General features: G+C 39.4%; 1 protein-coding gene across 1 annotated transcript in view; it reads right to left on the bottom strand.

Annotated features, from left to right (window-relative positions):
• The window catches only part of LOC138017314 (coiled-coil domain-containing protein 13-like), a 27,638-nt gene extending 1,138 nt beyond the window's left edge, over positions 1-26,500 (bottom strand). The window contains exons 1-12 of the mRNA XM_068864450.1: positions 26,225-26,500; positions 24,119-24,193; positions 20,993-21,098; positions 20,457-20,596; positions 19,300-19,356; positions 16,964-17,077; positions 14,530-14,634; positions 13,656-13,832; positions 6,725-6,901; positions 4,818-5,455; positions 2,289-2,399; positions 57-260 (exon numbers count right to left, since the gene is read on the bottom strand). Of these exons, the coding sequence (XP_068720551.1) occupies positions 57-260; positions 2,289-2,399; positions 4,818-5,455; positions 6,725-6,901; positions 13,656-13,832; positions 14,530-14,634; positions 16,964-17,077; positions 19,300-19,356; positions 20,457-20,596; positions 20,993-21,098; positions 24,119-24,193; positions 26,225-26,413 (2,093 nt within the window). The 5' untranslated portion in view covers positions 26,414-26,500. The remainder of the gene's footprint in view (positions 1-56; positions 261-2,288; positions 2,400-4,817; positions 5,456-6,724; positions 6,902-13,655; positions 13,833-14,529; positions 14,635-16,963; positions 17,078-19,299; positions 19,357-20,456; positions 20,597-20,992; positions 21,099-24,118; positions 24,194-26,224) is intronic.
• Between the last annotated feature and the right edge of the window lie 16 nt (positions 26,501-26,516).

The raw sequence follows: 26,516 nt of genomic DNA, 5'->3' as shown, positions 1-26,516 counted from the left end.
ACGGGAATATTGCACGTTAAACATCAAGAAATTGATACTAAGTTTTTTTCAATTACCTGGTTGACAATTCCTCTAAGTCATCTATCTTAGCTTGTCTGTCATGTGCTCCCCCTGCTGAGCTATACCCCTTTCCTTTTCCTTTAGCCACGCCCTGTCCCGATTGCACCCTGTTCAGTTGTTTTTCTAAGTGCGCTAATTGTCTCCTCTCCTGTTGCCATTTGTTGGTCGCCTCCAACTCGCTGCTTTTAGCTTCATCTAGTCTGGTACGTAAAAGACAAATCACCAAAGTACTTAACATAAATAAAGATTGCAAATACTGTAAAACTTCTACGCTGGCTTCAACAATAGATAAGAAGAAAAGTGATTGAAACTTGCGTTAAAACGAAACAACAAACTTAGTTTGAAATGGAACCTTCCTATCCGAATACTTACGAATTCCGGATATAGTTTTCAAGAAAACACAGGTTAACAGTTTCGGCGCGTATGAAGGACAATCTATCAGGACGAAAGATTGATTTACAACTTGTTCGCTTGCAATTGGCTTATTTCCTTTGAAACATGAGCATATACGTTTCAGCCATTCATCTGCATTCGGATTCACAGCCTGGTATAAACCGTTAAAGATCCGGAAAAAAACGAAATATGCTCTACATGAATCCGGAAACCTATTTGGAAACGTAGACTCCCCCTTCCCCTTCGATCTATTTGCATAATATGACTCCAATCCGACGGTCCAGTTTCACAAATAATTAGTAGAAAAAAAATTCCGGGCATGCGAAAATTTAAAGAGGCCAAATTGGTATAGTCCGTCATTATAAAAAAAAAGCGCTTTGTACTTCCATAAAATTCACTGATGCTGGTTGGCCAATACACCTTATTCCAAAATGGCCGCCATTTAGCTATTCTTTTGTTTTTATTTAAATTAGACCTAGATGCCTCGTTCAAGGCAAAATATTCTTTTGAATTTTCAACTCAAGAACGAGGCATCAAGGGCTAATTTGAATAAAAACAAAAGAATATTTGAATGACAGCCATTTTGGAATAAGGTCTATTCTCGGTTTTCACATGACGTCACGGCCACCATGTTAGTGCCCCTAAACAAAGAAACGGCGGCCATGTTCGTTTCCCGACCAATCCTCCGGAAATTGAACTCTATTATTATGCAAATGTTTTCTTTTGTTTTCGTTGAAAAACATGCCTGTTGATCACGTGAGTGACAACCAACAATACCATACCTACACTGTATTTTCTGGCACTTGCTTAGTTAGTTGCTTAGAAAGAAAAGTATCTAGCTTCTTACGATTTGACTCCAATTTTTCAAAAAATTGGACAGTTTACCGAAAATCTGTGAAAAATCCATCTCATGGGGCAATATTGAATTTCGAAGCGGCTATGCATATGTATCCTAATTAGTTTTGAAATGGAATGCGTTCTTACGGATTGAAGCGAGCGAGGAAAACGAGCTTTTGTCCCGGAGGAAAAATCCAATTTTTATAATAAGTCTTTATTTAATACGGCCCATTTGTCGCACAACAATATTGAGGCACGGCTAGATTACTAGCGCTTTCTCCTGAACAACACTGCGTTGGATAAGGCGAGGATGGGGGTGAAGGAGCAATGTTTGGTCGAAGATCGTCTTTTTAAATTAAGGGTTCTGAAGTTCGTCTAAACTTTTTCTCCATTGTTGTCGCTTCGCGAGCTTGCCTTGAAATCGGTTGGCTTCGGGAAAAGCGATCTTCTTGCGAAAATATAGCCAACTACAAAAGCCACTATCCAGGAGCGTTTACCATTTGTCAACAAAAACCGAAAATTCCGGTTGGAAATTTAAATGATACAGCTCATTCCACCGGAAAGTTTCCGAAAAAGATGGAAATCCTCAGACGTATTCCTCTTTTCCCGTTCCAACCGAAATGACCGGAAAATTCCTGTACCATTTGTAAACTTCCACTCGACCCGGTTCATCTCGACCTCTTTTTCCCGCCTTTCCACACTGCAGATGAAACCGCCATTTTGATTTGTCTTTGTTTTCTTCCAGCCGCGAGAGACTCAAGCGTGGCCAAACGCCACACAGGAAAAATCCTCTACCATTACGAGCGTTCCATTCCAACCGGATTTTCCGAGCAAATGGTAAACGCCCAAGCTTAACGTAACCTGGAATACCCTGCAACAATAAAAGGCAACTTGGCTTCACTAGCCAACTCGTCATAGCTGAATGTTCATAGTTCTTTCATCCTTTCCAGCCATCCTCCCTCTCAACCTCAACGATGCAAGGTCAGCCATAATCGTACCTTCTTTGAAGAACTGAGACCAATTCCAACAGTCGGTCTCTTTCGACTTCGGAAGCTTGGCATAAAGATTTGCTCTCCTGGACTTGGGATCTCAACAGCCGCACTTCCTCACTTCAAAAAAAAAAAACCAATAAAAAGAGAAATGGGAGAATAGTAACAGCATTAACAGGACCTTCCCGTCCAAAGGAATGGCCATTCTTGCGGCCATTTGTTCCGAACTAGAGAGTCCTATGATTACAAGATTAAAGACAAACTACGAAGTCAAACTTCAAAATCGCCAAGAGGGCATTTTCCCGGGGCATTTTCCCAGAGCTGCCCTAGGGAGGAGAATGCAGGCAAGAAAGGTGACAAACTGTCATCTGACAAACCCACAGGGTGTCAAAGCCGGGCGACAATTGAAAAAAGGCGGCCCAAACTTAACTACGAAAGGGTAAAAGAAACGCATGTAATCTTCATATAAAACAAACATTTAACCTGAACGTTCCCCTCACCTCAAATATTTTCTAAGGTAATTATAAATCTGTCCACCTGGAACAAACAAGTTTTGTTCTTCAAGATAAAGATTTGTTGTTAATTGATAACCCCAACTGTTTTGCATTTCTATTTTCCAAGGATTTTGCTTTGGAAAGCAGTTTGTCCGCATCATATGAAAAATTGACTCATGCAATCTACTAGCTCGACCAGGAACCATTTTTCTCCGGATTTCATTCGCTTCAGAGATCACAGAAAATCAAGAATTTATTCAAATGGAAACATTCTTTCTAGGGCGATTTAATAAATAACATTTCATAGGTCTCTCTCACAAGGATTGGGAACTACCAGATTCACGAAATTTGATTGGCTAAAATTGATATTGACCGCGGTCTAGATTTTCCCATCTACACCAGTAACGTTTTGCGGTGAAAACGTTGCAAACTAAAATTAAAAAATATTGGGTATTTTCTGCTACCAATATTTATTTGTGGAAGTGCCACAAAGGATGATAAGAAAAAAAGAAGGACGGGCAAACGTTGGCAGAATTAAGTTCAGCTCATCGCCACTCATCGCCCTTCGCAAGCAAAATGTCAGTTGGTACAAACCAGTTACTATACATTAAACGAATTAAATTGTTCTTGTTTGGCATATAACAAACAACCTATTAACCGAACAGGAGGTGTGTATGGGAGAATCTTAACCGAGGTCGTGAGTACAGACCGAGCGTAGTGAGGTCTGTACACACAGGTCAAGGTTCTCCCATACAGGCCTCCTGTTCGGTTAATAAGAGCTAAATAACAATGATGATGGTTATATTAAATATTGTCTGGATTAAAATAAATACTTTATATTAAAAATGCCCAAGTAGAGTAATCGGCGCTTTTTCAACTTTGGCTATTTTTTGTAATTAATTAATTAATTTTTCCCCCCTTCATTATAAAGACGTAGTGACACAAAGTTGAAATAGGATGCTACATTGGGTGAAGTTGGAAATGTGACCCAAAAAAGACGGATACGAGTAGAACACGTTTAGAGAAAAAAAACACTGCTCTTTTCAATCATAGGGAACCTTCACTCCTATAAAAGAACAACTCGATACCAGAGAAAACTGTGCAGGGAACAACGAATGTTACATTCTTTTTCTTGGGCACCGCCTTGAATTTTTGTGACGGTGCCCTATTGTTCTGACACCAAGAGCTTTTTCATAATAAGGCATGGACAAAAGGGGAATGTTTGGCGTTTACAAAAAATCCTCCATTGTTTAGTGACCAACCATGTTACCGTTTGACCACCTTGTTTGGTGCTGGTTGATCGTGGTTGATCGTGTTTGATCGTGTTTGATAAAATTTGAAGGCCATCAAACATTCGATCAAACTGAACAACTTAAAACATTTCTTTTGTTCTCGTGTTTGATGGGTGAACTTTTCTTCGTTTGGCCAGCCGTGTCAAACATGTTTGACGCGTGCATGTTTGACGCGTGCATGTGGAGTTTGATCTGATTTAGATAAAACATGTTTTAACCGTTTGGCCACTGACTTCAACATCAGCATGTTTGGTCACCAAACAATGTTTGATGTTGTTTAAACAACTGTAGCACGGTACAATCTTCAAGGTGGCAACACCCGAGAATTTTGAAAACAACAATAAGCGATTCTCAAATTAATTTGTTTGAGATACAAAAGTTTTCTTCAAAACAGTCAAGCAAATTTTATTTTAAGAATTCTTTCTATGGTTCCCAATTTATTTGGTTTCTAAAACTATTTTTTGTTAGACTTGATGTTCTCTTTAAGCTCCGATTTTCGTTTTTGATAAGATAACAAAGACACAAGAAAAAAATCTTTAAGCCAGATCTTCGCCTCACATCGCAGCGAGATACTTTGATTTTCCAAGAGGAGATCTCATTTGACAACTGTAGGCTAATTTTTTAAATTTAATAACAAAGTGTTAAAAAGGTGACTATAATTAACTTTCTTTTATTTATTTTAGCAGTTAGTTTGAATTCTGGTTGTTTATGCAATGTATGACTTTTATTCTGATCTACATTTAAGCATATACCTGCCTCCAGCACTATTTCTCCGGCCTCGGCTTCCACGTCCCCCACTTGGAGGGGTTGGGGGTAGCTGGTATCCCTGTGAAGATCCCCTTCCCGACAGACCTTGCAGACTTGCATTAGACGTCACATTCCGCCGGGTTATACTCCCAGTGACAGAGGAAGTCTGGGTTTTACTAAGTCCTTCTAGGTTAATATGTTTCCTGTGCATACCACTCCCATTATTTTGAGGCACGAAATTCTCAGCACTAAGGGGGAGAGGTCCTCTTTGAAAAGGCTCCATTAAACCATTAACAAAACCTCGTTCCGACGCTGCTGTTCTTCCTTGTCCCCCACCGTCTCCAAATCCATAACCTGGTGTGAATCCTTCAACTCTTTCTTCAGTCGTCGGCAAATCCTCGGTACTGCAAGCAACTGATTTTCTCTCCCGCTCTGTCAATACTTTGAACTTTTCTGTCGTGCTTTTAAGTTCTAGGTTTGCCTTGCCAAGATCTTGTTCTAACTGTTGTATTCGTTTATCGCGTTCTTCACACCCTTTCTTCAGATCCTCCATCAGCGAATAATCCAGGGGTGTAGTCACAACCTTTGGGGGTGGGGTGGGTTCTTTTTTCCTCGGCGCACTTTTTAATTGCTGTTGTTCTCTCTGAAGACAGAAAAACCATGGAAAATCAGATTAACTCTTCACTCCATGCCATGTTATAGAAGCGGTAAAAGACATTTTTTCCTAGACTGAAAAGGAAATCTTGAAAAGGCGGGGTATTTATTTTAGTGTATAAATGCATCCTTGGAAAACACTCATCGGCCTGGAGTTCAACACAAGCCCAGTTTATTGTTGGCGAGTCTCGAAAACTTGAACATACTTGTTTGATCGGTTAATTGTTTCCTTCCCGGTATCATTTTGTTCCAATTTACCAACAAAAGCAAGGTACCTTAAGAATTGTGTGCAATAACCGTCATTTTGTTTTTCAAAACTTTCATGATATACGCCAGAAAACCATCGTTTCCAGGCCACGAAACCGTCATGTAAAAAGTCCCTCGATTTTCTAATGACGCGTTAAGCCACCGGATTTAGTTATAGTAAGTTGCCAATGCGGGTGACGAAGAACCCCAAATCCGCGACCAGTCACTATCATTTTTCCAACTACTAAAAATCGAGATTTACGGGAATATCTTACCCGTAATGCACTTTTCAGGGACACCGCTGATCGCTGATCGGTAAATATCCACCACTAGCCACCGCCACTAAGGTGAATATTTAGTTGGTTATTATTCCATGAGGGCGCGTTAGATATGAGATGATAGATAGCCAACGAGGTGCGTAGCGCCGAGTTGGCTATAATCATCTCATATCAACAAGCGCCAGCGGAATAAATGCCCACAAATTATGGATAAATCGTCCCAATCGTCCGCGGTTAACATATCGCCAAATAAATTTGCTAAGCACGAAGAATAATGTTCCTTTTATCTACCGTGCGTTTTAAGATGCACTTTCATCTGCCTCCAATGTCACTTGTTTACTAATTAAGGCTAAGCGCTTGTTTCAGTGATTATGCCTAAGCACGCCTTTAAAATTTTAGCTTTTATTTTACGGTTCGGTTTACTGCACTTTTTACGAGATGATAGATAGCCAACGAGGTCAGTAGCGCCGAGTTGGCTATAATCATCTCATATCCAACAAGCGCGAGTGAAATAAACGCTCACAAATTATGGATAAATCGTCCCAAAATTAATTTATGCATACAGTTCCTGATATTTGAATTTATTCAGAGATTTCTAACAAAATTGACAAATGAAAAAAAACAAGTTTCTAGAGGAAGAAAACATTTCTTGCACTTTGTATCTTACCATAACTTCTAGTTTACAGTAACCAGTTATATGTCAGAGGTCATTAAGATGAAGACTTGTTGCTTACCATAAGCGCAGCAATGAGTTCGTCGTCATGGGCGCCTTTTTCTAGCAGTGTTTGTATTTGAGCTTTTAATCCTTTTAATTCACTGGCCAGCACCTTATTGCGGGCCTTAGAAGCATCATGTTTCTGTTGCAGCTTCTTGTGCTCTTGCTCCAGAATCTCCAAATCAGCTTGTGTTTTCTGGTGGAAAACAATGAAAAATAATAATTGAGACTTTTCCTTTATTTTTTCCCTTGTAATGCTACTTATTATAGACAAATTACAAAAGACTGAGATTTGCTAGACATTGCTGGCGCAGTATCGAGGTATTAGCAAGCGAACTTCTACTCAGCCCTGTAAGACGAACTCCAGGACTCCCACAGTTGTTCAAAGGATGGATACCGCTATCCGCCGGATAAATCACCATCCACTGGATAAGTCAATTGGTTTTGCTAGTGTTTTATCCGCTGGATAGTGATTTATCCGGTGAATAGCGCTATCCATCGTTTGAACAAATGGCCCCAGATGATATTGAATGGCAGAAAGCAGAATAACCAAATGCCATGAAAAACAAAGTTGTTGTAGCCAATATTGGCTCCAACAAGCGTGTCATAAATTGCTAAACAAGCTCGCCCTGATGACGATGACGATAATAACGAGGGAAGATAGCGTAAGAAGGCGATCCTCAATTACGTACGTCACTGATTAGTTTCATCATACAACCATCAAACCGCATTGGGGATTTTCGTAGTACTTGGTACTTGTTACAGTTGTATCACAGGGCACCCACACAATCTGTTTGTGTAACTGTACTTTTATAATAAACTATTTCCCATAATGTAGTCCGTTTTGGGGGGTTCTTTACATAAAAACAATACAAGTTTTTTTACTCTTGGGACTGTTATCATGCTTCAGTAAACTGGATATCCATTGTTTAATGCAAATAACCCCCAAAATGAACTGTATTATGGGATTTGGGAAAATAGCGAATTAAATGTATTGAATTCACCGTTTGCTTCTTCTGTAGCCGTATATCGATAAATATGTGCATGCACCTATGCTAAATAAACGTTGTATTACCTTACCCCCTGCGGTGTACTGTAGTTCTTTTGCCTCAGAAGTGGTATTTTGAGCGATTTGAAGATTTCGAGTTCGCTGTTTACTGTGCCTCTTGATGGAGGACAAGGGTAGAAAGTAATTTTTGAACGGCTCCAGTGTCGGGGTAATATTTCCCCGGAAAATCGCATCTCTCCGCTTTCAAACTTCGCAGGAGAATGGCCGAAAGATTCACGCTTCTTCTCGTACTTCCGGCTTGGAAATTCATCCAAACGGCCCGGAGCTAGCCCGCGAAGAAAACCAAAATCCCATCCTTTTGAGCCGTCGAAACGCGAAACAAGATCCATGCGTACCAGCCTCAAAATGTCCTCCTGATTGTCTCTCCCAAAAGGATGGGATTTTGATTTTCTTCGAGGGCAGCTCCGGGCAGTTTGGATGAATTTTCGAGCGAGAAGTACGAGAAGAAGCGTGAATCTTTCGGCCATTCTTCCGCGAAGTTTGAAAGCGGAGCGATGCGATTTTCTGTGGAAATATCGCCCCTGCGCTGGAGCGGTTCAAGTTTATTTCACACTGCTTACAGAAACCTAAACATAAGACACTATACAATCATTACTTTCCACCCTTGTTCTTCCATTAAGAGGCACAGTAAACAGCGAACTCGAAATCTTCAAAATCGCTGAAATACCACTTCTGAGGCAAAAGAACGACAGTACACCGCAGGTAAGGTAATACAACGTTTATTTAACATCAGTCCAAGCATATATTTATCGATATATCAGTACAGAAGAAGCAAATGGCGATCCAATACAATTATTATAAAATTACAAACGGTTACACAAACAGCTTGTGGGGCTCCCTGTGGTTGATAGATTTCAAATATCATTTCATCGTTGATTTATTCCTCAAGGGAACATTAGAACCCACAAATGACCAGCTCCCAACGTCAGTGGCTTCATAGCTCAGCTTGTTAGAGCGTCGCACCGGTATCGCGAGGTCATGGGTTCAAGCCCCGTTGAAGTCCTGAATTTTCATACTTCTCTACGCAATTGCAAAAACTGCCTTCATAACTGCCAGGATCATAGCTTTACTTAATTTCATATCCGCAGTTCAATATATGTACGATCCATTTCATATATAATTTCATCGTTGATTCATTCCTCATGGGAACATTAGAATCCACAAATGACCAGCTCCCAACGTCAGCGGTTTCACAGCTCAGTTGGCTAGAGCATCGCACCGGTATCGCGAGGTCACGGGTTCAAATCCTGTTGAATTTTTCAGGAATCCCTACGCAATTGCAAGAATTGTGTTCACAACTGCGAGGATCATAGCTTCACTTGATTAGTTATAGGACTGGTATGAAATAACGGGGCTGGCAGATTTTGCAATAGGCAATTTCCGAGTTCATGCCTGCCTCCTCTTTAAAGCGAGTCTAAGTGCAAAGTTCTTGTGACAGTGATTAGTTTTACTTTACATACGAATGAAAACTAATTTTCATAAGAAAAACTTCGCACTTAGACTCGCTTTGAAGAGGAGTCAGACATGAACTCAGAAATGTCCTATGGCTATGAGAAGTAGCATGGAGCATGGGTTGGGCGCTGCACAATTGCGAACTTAAGTCCAGTGCGTGCAAGCAAAAAAACAACAATTATCGTTTATTATTTTTTTTGTTTTGTTCGAACAGCAGGTAGCCTCCACCGCAGCTCGACACTGACGACACTAACCGGCCTTGCATCGTCGTCAGTCACTGCAAAAAAACATTTCGTGAAAGCAGGAGCCCATCAAGAAGAAGCCCGTCTTTCTAAACACATTCCTTGAGTCAACCCTTTCCCCGAGTATATTTATTTCCAGAACGGCTTTTCTCACAAAAAGGCCTTTTTCACACTAGAGGACGAACAAATCGTCTGGACGGACAAATCGTCTCAGACGAACAAATCGTCTGATGTGCAAACGGGACGAACAAAGTTTTCGACGAACAAGTCGACGACAGTACGACAAAAATTCGCATCAGACGGTCAAATGGTTGATTTTCTCGCCGCGAGGAAATGGGACTAGCAACCGAGCGAGGTAGTGCCAGTTCTCTTTGCGCTCAAATGTACTGATTTGTGCTCACATTCTCCTGGTAGTATGAATTTAAGACAGACAACGTTTCAGCATATGGCCGTCTGGAATTCAAATTCGACGAACAAATGTCAGACGATTTGTTCCTCCTCTAGTGTGAAAACGGCCAAGGTGTCATATTTCCACGGTGAAACGCGAAAAAAATTCCAGCGTGATTCGTGCTTGTTGGCTTATAGTCACATATGTATATTTAGTGGGCAAAAACAATAGCTTCGCACGCCCTGCACGTGCGTTTTTCACTTTTGTCCATTTCCTTGCCGTCGTCTGCAAAACGACAACGTGAAATAGCTACATTTAAGGTTTTATGAAAAACGACAGCACTTGGAGGATAAATTTTCATTTTCTCCCCTAAATTAAGCGCCGTTCCGACCATTGTCATCCTTGAGGAACGACCACACTCTTGTCATGTTAAAAAGTTTGAAATAGTCATGAGGTGATTTCAATAACGTGAATTTATACTTTGAAATGACGTCCTCGTTGCCGACGCTGTCGTCGTTGCCAATACCATTGTCATACCACAGTTTTGATTAAGCTTTTGATCTCGAAACCTCCACGAGAAGCGTTCTTTTAAGAATGACGATGATGATGACGATGATGATGATGCTGATGATGACGATGACGATGATCATGATGATGATGATGATGATGATGATAATCAATTACAAACACTGACAAGGAACTGAGTTACCTCATCGAACGCTGCCAGAAATGGATTTTGAGCCAGAATGTAAATATCGTTAAGAAGTTCTACGAATTTGTTTAAGCAGAAAAAAGGAATGTAAATTGATGTAATTAACTAGCTAAGATCTAAAATCCGCTGGTTGATGGAATAATGATATGCACAAAAGTAAATAGAATCTGCCATAATAATCAACAACAACTGCGTCGGGCAAGCTGTTACTTGAGGCTACTAGCCCGAAGGTCTGAGGAGCTAGCCCGAAATTAAATTGTTTATAAAGAATAATCAGATTCTCAACCTGGGATAATGCAATTCTCGTGCTCTGATTGGTTCACTCAATCTCGGTTATCAGCTCATATACCTTGGTTTGACCTTATATGGTAAATGATTGATTTAAGTGTTGCCAAGCTAAAAGTTTTTTCGCCGGAAAGCGAAATTTCTCTCTGAAGAAAGCAAAAAAAAATTTTTTTCTGGACAGCTGGGTTAAATTCCGACGTTTAGAAGTACGCGAAAAGGTAAGAAATGTTTTTGTGACGAGCCTGCGTCTGTCTGACCACAAGGTGTTACACGACATCGCATCGGTTCTCATCAAGTTTTTTTTGATTTCGCTCGGATTTGCTCGCTTTTTTCGCTCGTATTTCGTACTTTCTAACCTTTTGGAGTTTAAAGGAATTTAATAAAACAATTATTCCATTCGCGCTTGTTGGATATGAGACTGGTTATAGCCAACTCGGCGCTACGCGCCTCGTTGGCTATTTACCATCTCATATCCAACGCGCGCTCATGGAATAATTGTTAATTATTCTCGGTTTTCACATGACGTCACGACCGCCATGTTGGTGCCCTAAACAAAGAAAAGGCGGCCATGTTGGTGCCCCGACCAAATCCTCCGGGAATTTAACTCTATTATTATGCAAACGCTTCCTTTTGTTTCCGTTGAAAAGCATGGCTGTTGATCACCTGAGTGAAAACCAGCAATTAATTATGCAAAATACAAGTAATGATACCAACCATTGATGTAAACTAATTCTTCGTATTATTGTGATTCTTGAATGTGATTTTCGTTTTAACTTCTTCTGTTTTTACAACTGGCCACTAGAAGTTGCAGTTACAACTTACATCAAGATTTTGTGGACGAGAATTCCAAATACAGTCATGTGATCTAATCTTGTGATGCAAAACATGATCAATTGATATCGCTTAAGGCTTTCAATAATTTGCCTAGTGTATTAACTATAAAACAGTTGAACAGTGAGCTATAGGAAATATTTCAGTTCCTTGTTTGTACTGCTAACATGAACGAGGTTCTCGGAATAAACATCATCCACAAATTTCCTGAAAGTTTGGGAATGCCTATAGTCAATTTCAATATCTACAGAATGTGTCTCTTTGTCGTCGGCCCGATTGCAATTTGCACATAATCAACGGAGTTAACGCACATGTATGAAAATCGTTTCGCTTTGTAAGACCAGAAATTTTTTACAAATCGCAAATGACTGTTTCAGAGTAACATTTTATTCAAACATGGACGAAATAGTAAAGGAAAAATATCCTCTGAATTCGAATGGGTTCGTTCGGATTTGGATTTTCCCAACGAAACGCACCTAAATTTCCGAGAAAATCCACTGCACTGCACCATGACTCGGCTGGAATTTAATTCGGGATTCGCTCTGACGAAGGGCTAACGCTCGAAACTTCAGCTATTAGAATCTCTGTACGGTGGCCAATTTAAATTAGCAACTCCCTTGACAAAACCAAATTTTTGTATACTACTTCCCCACCGACGCAGCACCAGAGTTTCTTTAGAAACTATCCCCTTCATGGAATGTCTCGCACTGCACGCTGTCAGTCGGCAAATATTGTCATTTCAAAAAATATACTTAAAAGTAAAGTAACCGTATTTAACGTCGATAACTCGAAACAGTAATTCAACTGACAAACCTGAGGTCGACGGTGCGCTCATTTTACTCCCCCTCTCCATCAGTGCTCCATTTTACGGGTATTTAAAGCTACTTAGCTACACGGAAAGGAAAGGTGTCGAAACAAGGATACGAGATCCGGGAATCAAACTCAGGACCTCTTGCACCAAGGCCGCGCACTAACCGACTGTGCTATCATTGCTCCCTACGATACTTCGGTCGCTTATGTAAGCAGAAAAAGTAATGACGTTATTTACGGACACAACTAAAATGCGGCACAAAACGTGGTCACGCTACGATAATTTGGCCTCATAACGCTATCATTTTCTCTCAGGAGCTTTCTGCTACACACTTTTTGGTATAAAAGCTCAATTTATCATCGGAAAAGAGGAACCAACGGTGCTTGCCCATCGGGCAAGCTACGATAAGAAAACGCTAGCCCGACAAGTCATTCCACTAGCCCCGGGCTACCGGACAGCACTTTCGTCGCGCCCTGCGATGGCTGGCAAAACCTGACAAACGAGCCATGAAACCCCACGCCCACGAGGAGACAGGCACCCGTCACACTAATAAACAGTGGAAAGTAGAGGTAGGGAAAAGACCGCTAGAGGCTCCACATAAAATACTCCTTCTTTCCGCCATACCGATGAATTAGCCGTACAACGCAAAGCAAGAGGAATCCAACGCATGGGCAAATATAACAAAACCACCGACAACAATTAACTGCAGCCGCTCCTAGTTGTTACCTCAGCTAAACTGCATTTAACCTCAGTAATAATAATATTATTCTATTTAAACACGATAACGTTTAAAGCTGAATAGCTTGTGGCGTGACGCACAAATCATTACATTTACCTCCTTAAATCAGACCTCTGAAGACCATGTTCCTCTAGATGCTTCCCGATTGCTGGCTGAATCTTTGTGTTCGCTAATGCCTTGGTGTAAATGGTGGGAAGCATCTAGAGGAACACAGTCTACCGAAGTCTGATTTGAAAGACAAGCTTTTTTCTTTTTTTGAAAAAATGCCAGTCGAAGTTTAACTGTTTAATTTTTGAGATGCTTTTCATTAGGAATTGAACCCTAAGTTAAATACTCAGAAAGACTCTTGAATCTATTCTTGCAAAACCTTTTAAATGACATATTCCGTAATTGATTATCGATTCGGCAAGCTTTACATTACCTCTTGTGCATCTTTACGGTCTTTTTCCATCTTCTTCAACACCGAACGGTGGTTTTCGTCATACTGTGATGGTGCTGATGACGGAGACGACATCACAGCTGATCTCAGAAGAATGTTATTGGATACTGCCGAACCGCTTCTTGCGACTTGAGCTAACTGGCCTTTCAATTCCGAAACCTAATTGGAAACATTAGAGACATAACCGAAGTTCATGAATAAGGTTCTTGGCAAATGAGTTCAAAATCACTTTGTGTAATCCGTTGGCCTCTACAGCCATAGAAGACGGTGCTCCTTTACAACCTCAACAGGTGCAACTCCATAGTCGTTGACTGAAGGATGCCAACAATCCGCTGGTATGATAGCACATTACCATGGAGTTGTTTACCTTACTCCAAAGAAATTGTCTGACCCTGTCTGTTTGCTGGTATTATTCGCTTGTGCCCCTCTTATAACATATTGGGTTTTTTTCCTTGATACATCAAAAAGTGCAGTACACAAACGTACATTTGGAATGAATTTCAAACAAACATACACAATGGGCTAAACAAAGTGGGGAACATTCCAATGCGTAAAGCAAGGAGAACATATGTTCGACACTTCTATGAGTTTGCACACTAACCGAGGAGTGAGAGTGATTTTTTTGGACCTACCCTCCCCCCCCCCCCCCAACCCCCTCAACAATATAATACAATCACCGCAAAATGTATTGTCTAGCACGATTATTTTCCCTCATTCAACTTTTTTTCTGTAACGTCAAGGACCAATATCAAAACAGATATCCTTGTCCACCACTGTGCTTATGGTCATGATCGCTCCTCGAGCCCCTGGCAACTGTGCCATTCACATGCGTCAAATCCCTTGCATTACTTACTACCTTATTCTGCAGTGACGTGATCTGTTGTTGTCTTCCTCTCCAGCCGCTTGAGTCGTTCAACAAAGAACTAATGTTGAAACCCTCTCCAATCTCTTTTGCAAGAACCTATAACAAACCAAAAAAAAACCAAAACATTTTGGCCACTGAAAAAGGTTAATGCATAAATTCACCAAGACAATCTTTTACCCGCGGGACCCGCACTTTGCTACAACTATGAGGTTGCAGTAGCTTCACAATGATTGAATTCAACATTGAAAGAAAGAATACACGTTTTCAATATCTCATAAATTTTACCTACGGAGTATGAAGGACTCCGTGAAAGTGATCATCCCAGTTATGAATTAACCTGAGCAGTTGCCAAAGAAACGTGAAAAAACCCAGGCTTGAACGGGACCCAAACTAGCCTGTGTACAGCCGCCCGCTCTCCGAAAAAAAAATCGGAAAGGAGCGTCTGTGATTTACCGTTGATAATCGTATTCCGGAATAATTTTGCGTACATTATTAAGTGACCTACGCTGACCAAAATTTGCGTGGCTCATATTTCTTTGGAGCTAAATTCTCAAAATGGTGGTCAATGAGGTGGATTTCAAACGTGCATTGAAGAGCGTCTCCGACAGTTTTAAGATACCATGGCCCTATAGCATAGAAGCACTCTTTAAAGGAAAGGATGTATTTGCAAGTCTTCCAACCGGGTACGGCTCTGATCTTCAGGGCAGCACAGATCGTTGCCGATGAGCTGTTATTTTCCTCGATATGTCCACATCTCAAATCTTCCAAGGCAACTCGCTTTGTAGATTGTTCTTGAGAATGGCTAGGCTGGACCGAGGGAGGCGTTGGGATTACGTTGACTGGTAAGGGATAGCGGGAGACGTTTTCGAGTGGACAATGTTTTGAATAGTGCTATATTGACCTCGTGAAGATTCGTCAGGAACGCTTTCTTTTTCTTAAGCGCTGACAACAATTCCTAAAAATATACGTAGAATCGATTTCCAATTTACACCCCATAGATAACAATTCCACTTGTACTTTAAAAGAAAAACCTCTACGACCATCAGAAAGATTTAATTCGTATTTTTTCTCGTGAGCAAAGTACACACGAACTCATCGTAAAAATAAAAAATAAAAGCCAATCAAAACTCGTTGTTTCAATGATGTAATGATCAATGGATAATAACCAATGAAATCATTTTCCAAACATTCCAGGAAAAATCACGTGGTATTGAACACGATTATCAACGGTAAATCACAGACGCTCCTTTCCGATTTTTTTGGGAGAGCGGGCTGCTGTACACAGGCTAGACCCAAACCCATGAGAGCGCAATTGCGCTGCAATAGCTCTACCGTCTGAACTATCGAGCCAACTGGGAGCTGGTCAATTGTATATAAGTGACTTGTTCTAAACCATTTTTACTACACTTATTTACCATGGGTTGATTCTTTTTTCTGTCTAAGCGAAAGAAATCACAGTTACAGCAGAATTTTCATTTGAGGCCAGAGGCCGGACGTTTCGTCTGGATGTTGAAATACCACTTTGACGTTACTAATAAAATTGTTGGTTTTTTTTTTATTCCTCTTTCTTTTTTCTTTTTGGACTTGGGTATCTCAATTATTGGGTTGAAGAAACACGATAATCACGCGCAATAAGTCTTTCAAACTAACACGGACTTACATCGCCTTACTGTGCTTACATTTCATTTTCGCGTTAAGTTTTTTTTCCTCCAATCTCAAGAATATAAACAGCATTTCTGAGAGTTTCAGACCTCCCTGAGGGTTCGCTCCCGAGGGACTTGCATCGGCCTTACAACGGAAAAGAACCATGTCTGGTACTTTCAATAGGGAGCTTAAGCATGCGCGTTTTTGAGACGCGGACGGGAACCAGAAGACAAAATTTCGCGTGCCAGGACAGTGCTGTCTCACAGATTTTTATACTAATCATCTCTAATGGAGAAAAGATACTTAGCAATGGAAATGTGTTTGTGGGAAGACAAGTTAAAAGGGAAAACAACTCACTTCCGCTTGCCGTCCGCGTCTCAAAAACGCGCGTGCTTAAGCTTCCTATTATCAAAGCCGGTACTTTGAAAACCTATCGAAAACCCCATAAAAGAAGAAGCTACGGCGGTTAAAAGAAAGCCTAAAAAAATCCTAGCTTTGACAGGACTCAAACCCTTAACCGTGTTACTGCACAGCTGCAGCCTTTCCTATCCGCGAGTTCATCCAATCATTTGGGAGCTGATCACTTGAATATTTATAGAACTCTTTCATGATGGCGGCCAAATAGAATATTCTTTGTTTGCTAATAAGCCTTTCTAGCCTCGCTACGACGAGCAAATTTCAAAAGAATTCTTGTTTCAAAATGAGTGCAGCGGGTCTAATTAACATAAATACAAAATAATGTAAAGGTGTTCGCCATTTACGAAAGTGGTCTATGTCTTACCTTGTATGCAACTTTTAAGTCCTTCTTCAGTTTGTCACATTGATTTCTGAACTCAGCAACTTTGTTGTTTGCTTGGTTTAATTTATCTTGAAAAGCTGTGACTTCCGAAGTATCCTATAGTCAATTTTCCAAAGATCAAAGAACTATTAAATAGTAATACAGTAAAAACCCACGTATAAGAACCTAGATTTTAACAACCTGTTAGACTGTCCATTTAGCATGTTTAGACCCCTTTTAAGGTGATTCCCTGGTTTTGTACTGCGCACAATTTCTTGCCTCATTCGTGCGCGCATTAGCTCGCGCACATTAATAAAATTGACGCCAAGCTTATTCCATCAAGGAACGGCTAATTTCTCCTGAATATATACATTTGCTGAGAACGACTTTTAAAGATTTTCTGAAGTACTTTGTGGAGAAAAGTAAACAATAAAAGAACAAAAACTTTGAAAACCATACACCAGTTAGCCGCCATGTTTAAAAATTTTACTCCCGGCATTAGTGCACAGGCCACCCGCGCCAAAGTTCAACATCATACTTACTAGCCAATCAAAAGGCTGATACGGGTCGTACCATGGAAACGAGCACGGTCACCCCATTTAAGATTACATTTTTATCATCTCCTTGACATGTGACAATAGTGAACAAAGTTTAATCGGAAATATATGACAAGTTCTATTTCCAAGGAATCACCTCAAAGTGCCACTAATTGACCAAAAAATATTTCTTCTTTTTCTTTGGATTTCAAAACTACAGTTAACTAAACACTAAGTAACCTAAGTTTTATGCCTTGATTTAAAAAAGACACCTGTTATTTAACTGGAATTTTCCCATTCAATTACCTTGCATTACTAACGTTAAAATCTTGAGAGAGCTGGATCGAGGAGAAAAGAACGTCAACGACTCGCTAGTTTAAGAATGAAATGCGTGTGTACGCGGCTGAATTATTATGCAGCACGGGGGTTTTTGGGCTTTCAAATTTTTAAACTCATATTTTGCATATATTAAATAAGCTGAGTTAACACGCTGAAATCTTAAGCTGGCGAGTAAATGACGTCACTCTTCCTTGGATCCAACCCTCTGAGATCCAATCGGTCAGTTTGGAACGTGAATAATGTTGGACCGTGAAATCCAAAACTTACACTCAAAGTTAACAGCCTTTGGATACAGAAATCAATCAATCTTAAAGGGGCACTGTCATGCTAAAATTGCTTTTTTTCGGACAAAACTGAATAAAAATCTAAATTCGTACTGTAGCTCACACATACAACATACGTGATAACCCACTATTACAAAGAGTCTTAAGAAGATCTGAAATATATTTGTGGCACAAAGAGCTATACATAGTTAATTTTTGGCGACTTTCTAAAGACACCGTCTCCAAACTTGAAAAAATTGGCAAGTTTTAGCCAATTTATAAACCTTTATAAATTAAAGTTAATATGACAACCATGACCTCTACGAGGGAAAGGCATTTGAGCCTAGGCTATTCTCTGTTACAGAGAAACTTTGTCTCACGTGAACGTCACACCTGCCATCTTATCCAATCACATTCTAGGCACCTCGTGCTTTGGACCAGTATGTCGAGTCCGACCTTTGCTACTGTCATTCCAGTTCTGTCTTCATTGCGAAAACGCTTAATGATGGCATTAGTATGCCAAAACAAGTCATGTCTCATAAAAAAAAAATCAAATATGTTGTTTTATTTCTTCAAGTTATTTCTCACTTGTTGTTCTCAAGACCCTTTGACAGAAAATGGTGCTTATAAAAACGCTTGTGTTTAGGTTTTGCATCGAATATGATAACCAGCCCTTAATTAAAGTAAAGTAAACTCAGTTTTACACTATCCATGCCGTTTGACACTTTGGTACATTTCTTTGTTGCTTTCAGCAAAAACAGTAAGATGAAACGATGAAAAGCAGCGTTTGTAGGAGACAAGGCTAAATGATCTGGTGCAAAGTGATAATTTTCTCTCTACACTACTGTAACTAAAGCAATCATAACGATTTAATTTCTCGACGGTTACTACACATTTTAAAAATTGAAAATGGCGCGTTATATCACTTAGTGTTGTCAATAGTTCTCCGCCTGTGCTTTGCTGAAAAACACTGAGCTGTGATTAAAATTGAGCACAGCCGTTTTTTTATTCCCTAGAAGAGCTTGACAGAATGTATTTTTTATCACTAAAGAGGTGAGCGTGGAAATGACTAAATGGGCATCTAATAGACTAATTAGAGTTAATAGACGGGACATCAACACTGATCTAATGATTATACAATTTTAAATTCGTCAGTTATTTCTTAATGAACAAAACACCAAATGTAAAGGAAAAACCTCACCTTTTCAGAATCTGATCTCTGTTTTTGTTCGCTACTTGCAGGCTCCGAAGACACCAACTAAAGAAAATACATGTAAGTCAGATCTTGAGTTTAAACTGTCTAAAAACAATATCCTAAAACAAACAACAACGGAAGGCCTTAAAATCACCTTACAACAAAACAAAATAATGTAAGTTCTTTTAGATTAAGATACTGTATGCACCAAGAACGTTTCAAAATGCCAAACGTTTTAGTTGCAAATACAAATACGACAAGGAAAAAAATATATCGAACATAACTTTCCAACATCATTCAGAACGAGAAGTAAACAAACCAGAGGACGTTGAGTTGATTTGGGTCAATATCATTCAGGCATCAAACGGGGTTTGCACTCTTACAACTTACAACCATTGTTACAACTAAACAAGAATAAGATTTCTATTTGCTGTGTTCAAGTTATGTATTTTCCAGTATAGAGTCTATGTATATGAAGAACTGTAGATTAAAACAAGCTACCACTTCTAAGTTTGAATCAAGTTCCTCCAACTTTTTAAGGGAAGGGTAGCTAGTGCTCGCAGGCGGTAGCTAAAAGTCATGGGGTGTGGATAGCGCTTGCTCTCTATCGCAATAACAACACCATATACATGTACCACCTGCAATCTGTCTAATGGATGGGAAGTAACCCAAAAAAGCAACTGGCATAGTATTGCCTGATTTCAAGCTGAGGGGGACAAGGTACGAGTCTGCCAATTACAGGATTAGCAACTGTTGAGTCACATATTCAGAAAGTGCACACCAAGCTTTACAAAATCTTTACAAGTTTGGTGTTAATAGACCCAATATTAAGCGAGATACAGCCACTTAAAAACGTCAAATTTACAAAGAAATGTATGGCCGTCCGGACACTGCGTCCAGATGACCAACATTTCTTTGTAAATTTTTACGTATTTAAATGGCTGTATCTCAGTCAAAATTATCCCGATTAACACGAAACCTAAGGATCTTGTAAATCTCAGTGTGCTCTTTCTGACTAAGTGGATCAATAGTTGCTAATCTCATAATTTATAGACTTGTACCTAGTGAGTAGTCCCATTCAGCTTGAAATCAGGCAATACAGGACAAGAGAAAGAGAAAGCGAAAGCCTGAGTTATGTACCAAACAAAAATGATTACACAAACCTCTCTCTCCATTTCTTGCATTTTCTTTGACAACAGACGCACTTTATTCCGTTCACTCTCCAAATCTGATGTAAGCTCTCTGTTTCTCTTGGACAGCTCCATTATCCTACCAGCGGCAGTGTCTGCAGCTACACCAGTACCTGCAAATCCAAATCAATCATCACAGTGTCATGATAAGTGCAAGTCAGCAGGAGAGAATTCTGAAATTGGTTCTAAGAGCGGGCAGTAATTTCTAATCTTGCTGAAAAACACATATCTCCAACGCATTCTGATTAGATACAGATGTCTTCTGGTGGTTCAATTTGACTTTTGGGGAACAAAAACATTGTTTGGTTGGGGGCACATTTAATTGATGATAGGAGCTCCTTTAAACAAAAATCCATGGAAGCTTACAAAACGAAACCATGTTCCTCATCATTTTCATTTTGGCCAATCCCAAACATAAGGAACCAACTAATTTCTAGAAAATTCTGAAGACAATTGAAAATCATCATATTGAAATGCAGTGTAAGCACTTCGAGTTTTAAATTTCTCACCAGCCAAAGCCCTTTTCTCCCCATCTCTTGCTTTGCATAAAATCCTCATTTCCTCATCTCTCTCTCCCAGCAGCTTATTAAGACGTCCATTTTCATCTTTCAACACCTGTTCCACATCAGAAAGTATGAAGTGTCATCAAACAGCCAGTGACAAACCTGGATCCTTATTCAATAGTGCAAAAAGTGAATTATATCCTTTCTGCACAGTTGCTCACAGACATTAATTAAGTTTCAATTGTTATAAAAAATAAGATGCATGCCATATACTATGTATCATCAAGATTTGAAATATAATTATAGAGGAGTTACAGTTATCTTGATGAACGTACTGCATATTAACATCAGTGACAACAGAATATGTGCTTGAATTGTGGTGTATATTTTACAGCCTAAAATGCACATGTTAGATAACAACTCTTGATACAGTATAATTGATAGATGTCATTTTTTCATTACCCACATTGCTTATCCAAGCGAATTAACAGCTCCGTTGATATTTTGTCAAACTACATAAAAGAGTATGGTAAATTTTATGCTGGTTAATTATTCCGTCTGAGACCCAGACTTTGTCATTAATTTTGATAACGGCCATAATAGGCCTTGGGATCCAGACACATGTAACTGAATAGACCTTGACTAATGGACCACACTTTCCTTATCAAATTAACTCGTGAAAGCAATTCTCCTCCATTGCTTTTAGTTCAGTCAGCAGTTTAGTAATTCCAATATAAGGCTCACTATGGTTATAAGATACACCCCTTATGAAGGTAAGCGACTATCAAATTGTCAAACTTCAGCCAAAGTACTTGGTTATCAGATGCACCATGAAATGCATAATTCCATCATAATTCCTTTGATAATGAAAATGTTATTTTCAGAGTTGAGCAAATCCTGCTAACAAATTACAATGTACAAGTGGACAATTTAATAAGTGAAAAGCAGAACTCTCAGAAATATTGTGTCTTAAATGTTTCATAAAATTAATTTATTTTAATATTCAATGATCCAAGGTAATGATAACTTTATAAATTTTTCTTAAAACAATCAATCAGCTGATCAAATTCACAGTACTTGGTTGTAATATTCATTAATTTTGTAAACATTATTTGACAAAATGCCAAGCACTAAACATTTCTTAACAATCCCGACTTCAAGCTGAAAATTGTTACGGAAGCCTGCCCAAAACAACAATCATAAGATTGCTCATGAACGATCACATCAAAGAATCCATGGTCAGGAAATGGCGTACACAGCAGGATGTCTTGTTTTCTGGCAAGCTGAAGATGACTGCAAAGCACACATTGATGCGACACTATACCGCCTGAGGATCAAGGTACCAACTGATTCAGCGATCATTTCAATGACGCAATTAATTTTATTAGGTATTATAAAAGCCCTGTACTTTTATTTCTCTGCTCTAATCAGATTTCATACATGTATGCTAAAGCATTGCTAATGAGTTGTATGGTTCATTCCCATGATGATTAAACTGTGATTTGGTTCCAATTCATCAAACTTCAGACTGACCAAGCCAAGAGTGGACCCAAAACCATGGATGCCTAAATCAATTGACATGTGGTCCTATCAACTAGCATCTTTGGTTCCCATGGTTTATTCAAACTCAATGCCGATTAACCTCATAATGGTAATCAAGCTGTGAACTAAACAAAAACTCCAAAATTCTCACTTTCCGGAGGTGGTCAGTCTATCGTTCCCGCAGCTATGTTCAGAAATTTGATTGATGGAAGCCAAAACGCAGTTTGGAGCTAATAGCCCTTCTGCCGAATTATGAAACTTGCAGTAACAGTGCAAAAGTGTCACACCAGAAGAAGTCACCAATGTCATATGACATAACAGTAGAAAATTTAATAATAATATTTGATAATAACACGTCATTCCCTGGCCAACGAAAAAATGCACCCTCTGTCTTAAGCATGCAATGAAGCCACAGTATTCTTACTCTTCAGGCCCCAGTTGTGACAAACGATGGACAGCGCTATCCACCAGATAAAAAAAAGACAGCGTTATCTAACTTTTGAACAACTGGGACCAGGGTTAGAGTAATATCTTTTTTCATACTGAATTGGCCACTGGTGAGTAACATAACATGTATACACTTACTCATACACATGTCTAATGCAAGTATTGGAATGATGAGCAAAAGGACCACATGCATAGAGAATTTAGCAAACCAGGCAAATGCTAGATTATATTTAATGCAGCAGTTTTTAATAAAAAGTCCTATCAATAATAATTTTGATAAAAATTTATAGCTACAATAACAATAACAGGAATTACTAATATGTAATAGGACTACATGCTTTCCAATTTGGAAATAATTGGATGAGAAAAATTCTGAGGAGAACCAAAATTGGACGAATTTTTTGAATCCAATTATTTCCAAATTGGACAAGCATGTACATGTAGTCCTATTACCTGTTAATTATATGGCATCCAAAGAACGTCGTCAAGCTCATGTTCGGGATCTTCTCAAGCTTTCTCACTTCGCTTCGCTCAGCACGCCACAAGTGTAACACTTTAACCAAGTTTTTTGTGCTTCTTTGAGTATTCTTGTTCTCATTATTCTACCTCATCTCGAATAAATCAGTAGCATCTATCTCTGGAAACCTAGCTGAAGACTCCATTTGAAACTCTGAGTCATCAAAAAGTTGGAGAGAAAAGTTGGGAAATTCGGCGATTATCAACAGAAAACAAAACCCTGTAAGCCATGATCGCTCGCTGACGTTTGAAAGCAGTGATAATAGTTGCAACCTGACTGCTCAATATTCGGTTCATTTATTTATCTTGACATTTGATTGGTTGATGGAAAGTATCCAGATTTTCCTCAAATTGGACAGTTTGTTCAAAGCTGAAGGAAATGTTCCGGCAAATACTATCCAATTTATTTTAAATTTGGACAGTTGGTTAATAATAATAATAATAATAATAATAATAATAATAATAATTATTATTATTATTATTATTATTATTATTATTATAATAATAATAATACTTGGCAAGTTACAATTTGACAACAATCATTCTTTCACAGGTAAAAAGATCCCAAGAAATTAATAAGAATATAATTTGAGTATTAATTTTTAGTATTAAGTTCAGCATGCTTACCCTGACTGCATCCTTCAACTCTTCAACCTCCTTTTCCCTAAAAGCATCTTCACCAGTTGAAACAGTGGTATCAAGCTAAACAGTAAATAAAAAAGTGGTAATAGATATTAAGCTCTTTTCAATTCAGGGAGTAAAAGTCTACGAAGACTACAATTAATTATTAAATTTTGATTGCTACCTTTCACACCTGAACAAGTCCTCAATGATAAGTAAAATCTGCTGGTGTTATACAAAGTAGAATCTATAGGTTTAAAGGGGCAGTTCTCTCATTCCTGGACCAACCCCCCAATGACAAGTACATCATTATTGTCTCAGGTGTTAGACAGAGTGAAAACTTCAAGTGTCGCTGTTAGAACGGAAAGAGATACTAAGTGCCTATGATCCTCCCGCCCCCCACCCCCCCAAAAAAAAACTTGGGATATCGATTTAACTGTTTTACAGAAATTTCCTTGTTTTGCAACAACTGGCCAGTGTTGTCATGTTGTTGTGCAAGAGCTGAGAATAGTTACTTTTTATTTCATCAAGGGTCTTTGATATCTTTTGTTTTGCTTCCCTAACATCATCTGTGATACTTATGTTCATTAATTTCCTATTTTAAAGAAACTGCCAAACATTTGACCCAGTTGGTTGTTTAACTCCCTTTGTACTCACAAATCTACAAATAATTAGATTACATTGTATTTTTTGTGTATCATGAAAAGGACTATAAACCTCCCCTGTGTCACAAATTTGGTTTGATGTTGAACCAAAGAGTGAGACAGAATTATAGTATTTGTGGTTTGGCCTTTAAAGGACCACATTAGGGCCGTTTATACGAGAGAAAATAAGCCGCGGCTAACCCTGGCCGCGGCTTACGTAAGCCGCGAAGGAACTATTTATACGAGTATAAACTCCCAGGCCAGGATAAGACGCGGCTTGAGAAAGCCGTGAACGTAGATTTTGTACCATTTATACGAGGTGTTCGCGGCTTATATAAGCCGCGGCCAGAGTTAGCCGCGGCTTATTTTCTCTCGTATAAACGGCCCTATTATCAATCATCATTGGGCTTCACTCCGTTGTTCACATCCTGGGTGGTCCTAAAGGCGCTGTTACACTGTGAAATTTTTCATGCAACTTGTCTCACAATGCCATTTCTACAAACATTCTCACATTACGAAACAAGTTGTTTTACGGGTGCTATTTGAGCAACGTTTCATGGAACTTGTCCATTTCGATGATCACACGACTCAGGTTAAAGGAACACTTTCATTGGCTGGTTAACTGCAAACCATTGCAAGTTGAAGGACACATGTTAGTCACTGCGCAAGGCTCAAAGAATTCTTTGCTACCATTGCGGAAAGTAGACCTCAATTCTACTTTCTGCAATGGTTTCTGCAACTGGTCGCACAACATTTTTGGTCGTTGCAAGGTACGTTACATTGGGCAATGATTCGTGCAACTTGTCTCGCAATGCCATTGCGAGACAAGTTGCATGAAAAATTGCACAGTGGAACACCGCCCTTACACATAATTTTTTCTTCCCTTTCCTTTTTGCTTTGGGTGGAGGGGGGAAGACTTTACATTAATAGGCCTGTGCCAATGATGCTTCACTGAACTGGTCAACAATGATTATCCTCTTTTATGCCCAGAATGTACCACTACCTGTACGTCATTAGATTTCATGAAAGTACTTTTCAAAAGAATCAGTATCGCAGCCTCCTTTGCAGTGTTTTGGCTGTGAGCACGAGATCGTATGACAAGAACACATCTCAGATGGAGGCTACCTACAGTTCACACTATCACTGGTAATAGGGGGATTAAATTCTACATTAGGCGGCCTTACTTGCAATCGATTCAAGATTGTTTTCGCGGGGAATACGGTGGATTTCAGCTCATTTTCTGTCTGTTCAATTTAGGGGCATAAGAGCCATAAACCGCGAACTGCGAAACAATGGGCCGTAAATTAACGCTATGGCCATGCAGTCAGTGTTGGATTAATTTTGTTTGAACGTTTGCCTTAAAGAATTGAGAAGATGGTCTGCTTGTTAGCTATAAAATAATATTTTATTTATCCGCCATTTACTGTAGCAAATACAACCTTCTGTTTCTGCTAAAGAAAAGGCGCACCTTTAAATCCAAGTCATCAGTATCACCATTGTGTCCCCAATAGTTCGCAGTGTTCGTTCCCTCATCTTCCGGCGCAGTTTTTTCGGCATTTTTGGCCTTCCGTTGTTTCCTGGCAAGTAGCTTTTTCTGCTGCTGTTCCTGTATCAATTGGAATTGTTGCCGCAACGCTTCAGACGTTTCCAAGCTCATGTTTCAGAAAGGCTTTCCGTTATCAAAAAAATCCAAAATTGTTCGACATCTTTGTTGTCAACGGACTCACGTTGTCGTGTTCAGTCCTCTTTCAACTCCTGTC

Source organism: Montipora capricornis, chromosome 1 (genome assembly GCF_036669925.1).
Source record: "Montipora capricornis isolate CH-2021 chromosome 1, ASM3666992v2, whole genome shotgun sequence".
Taxonomy (NCBI): Eukaryota; Metazoa; Cnidaria; class Anthozoa; order Scleractinia; family Acroporidae; genus Montipora; species Montipora capricornis.
This window is presented reverse-complemented; position numbering and strand designations above follow the sequence as displayed.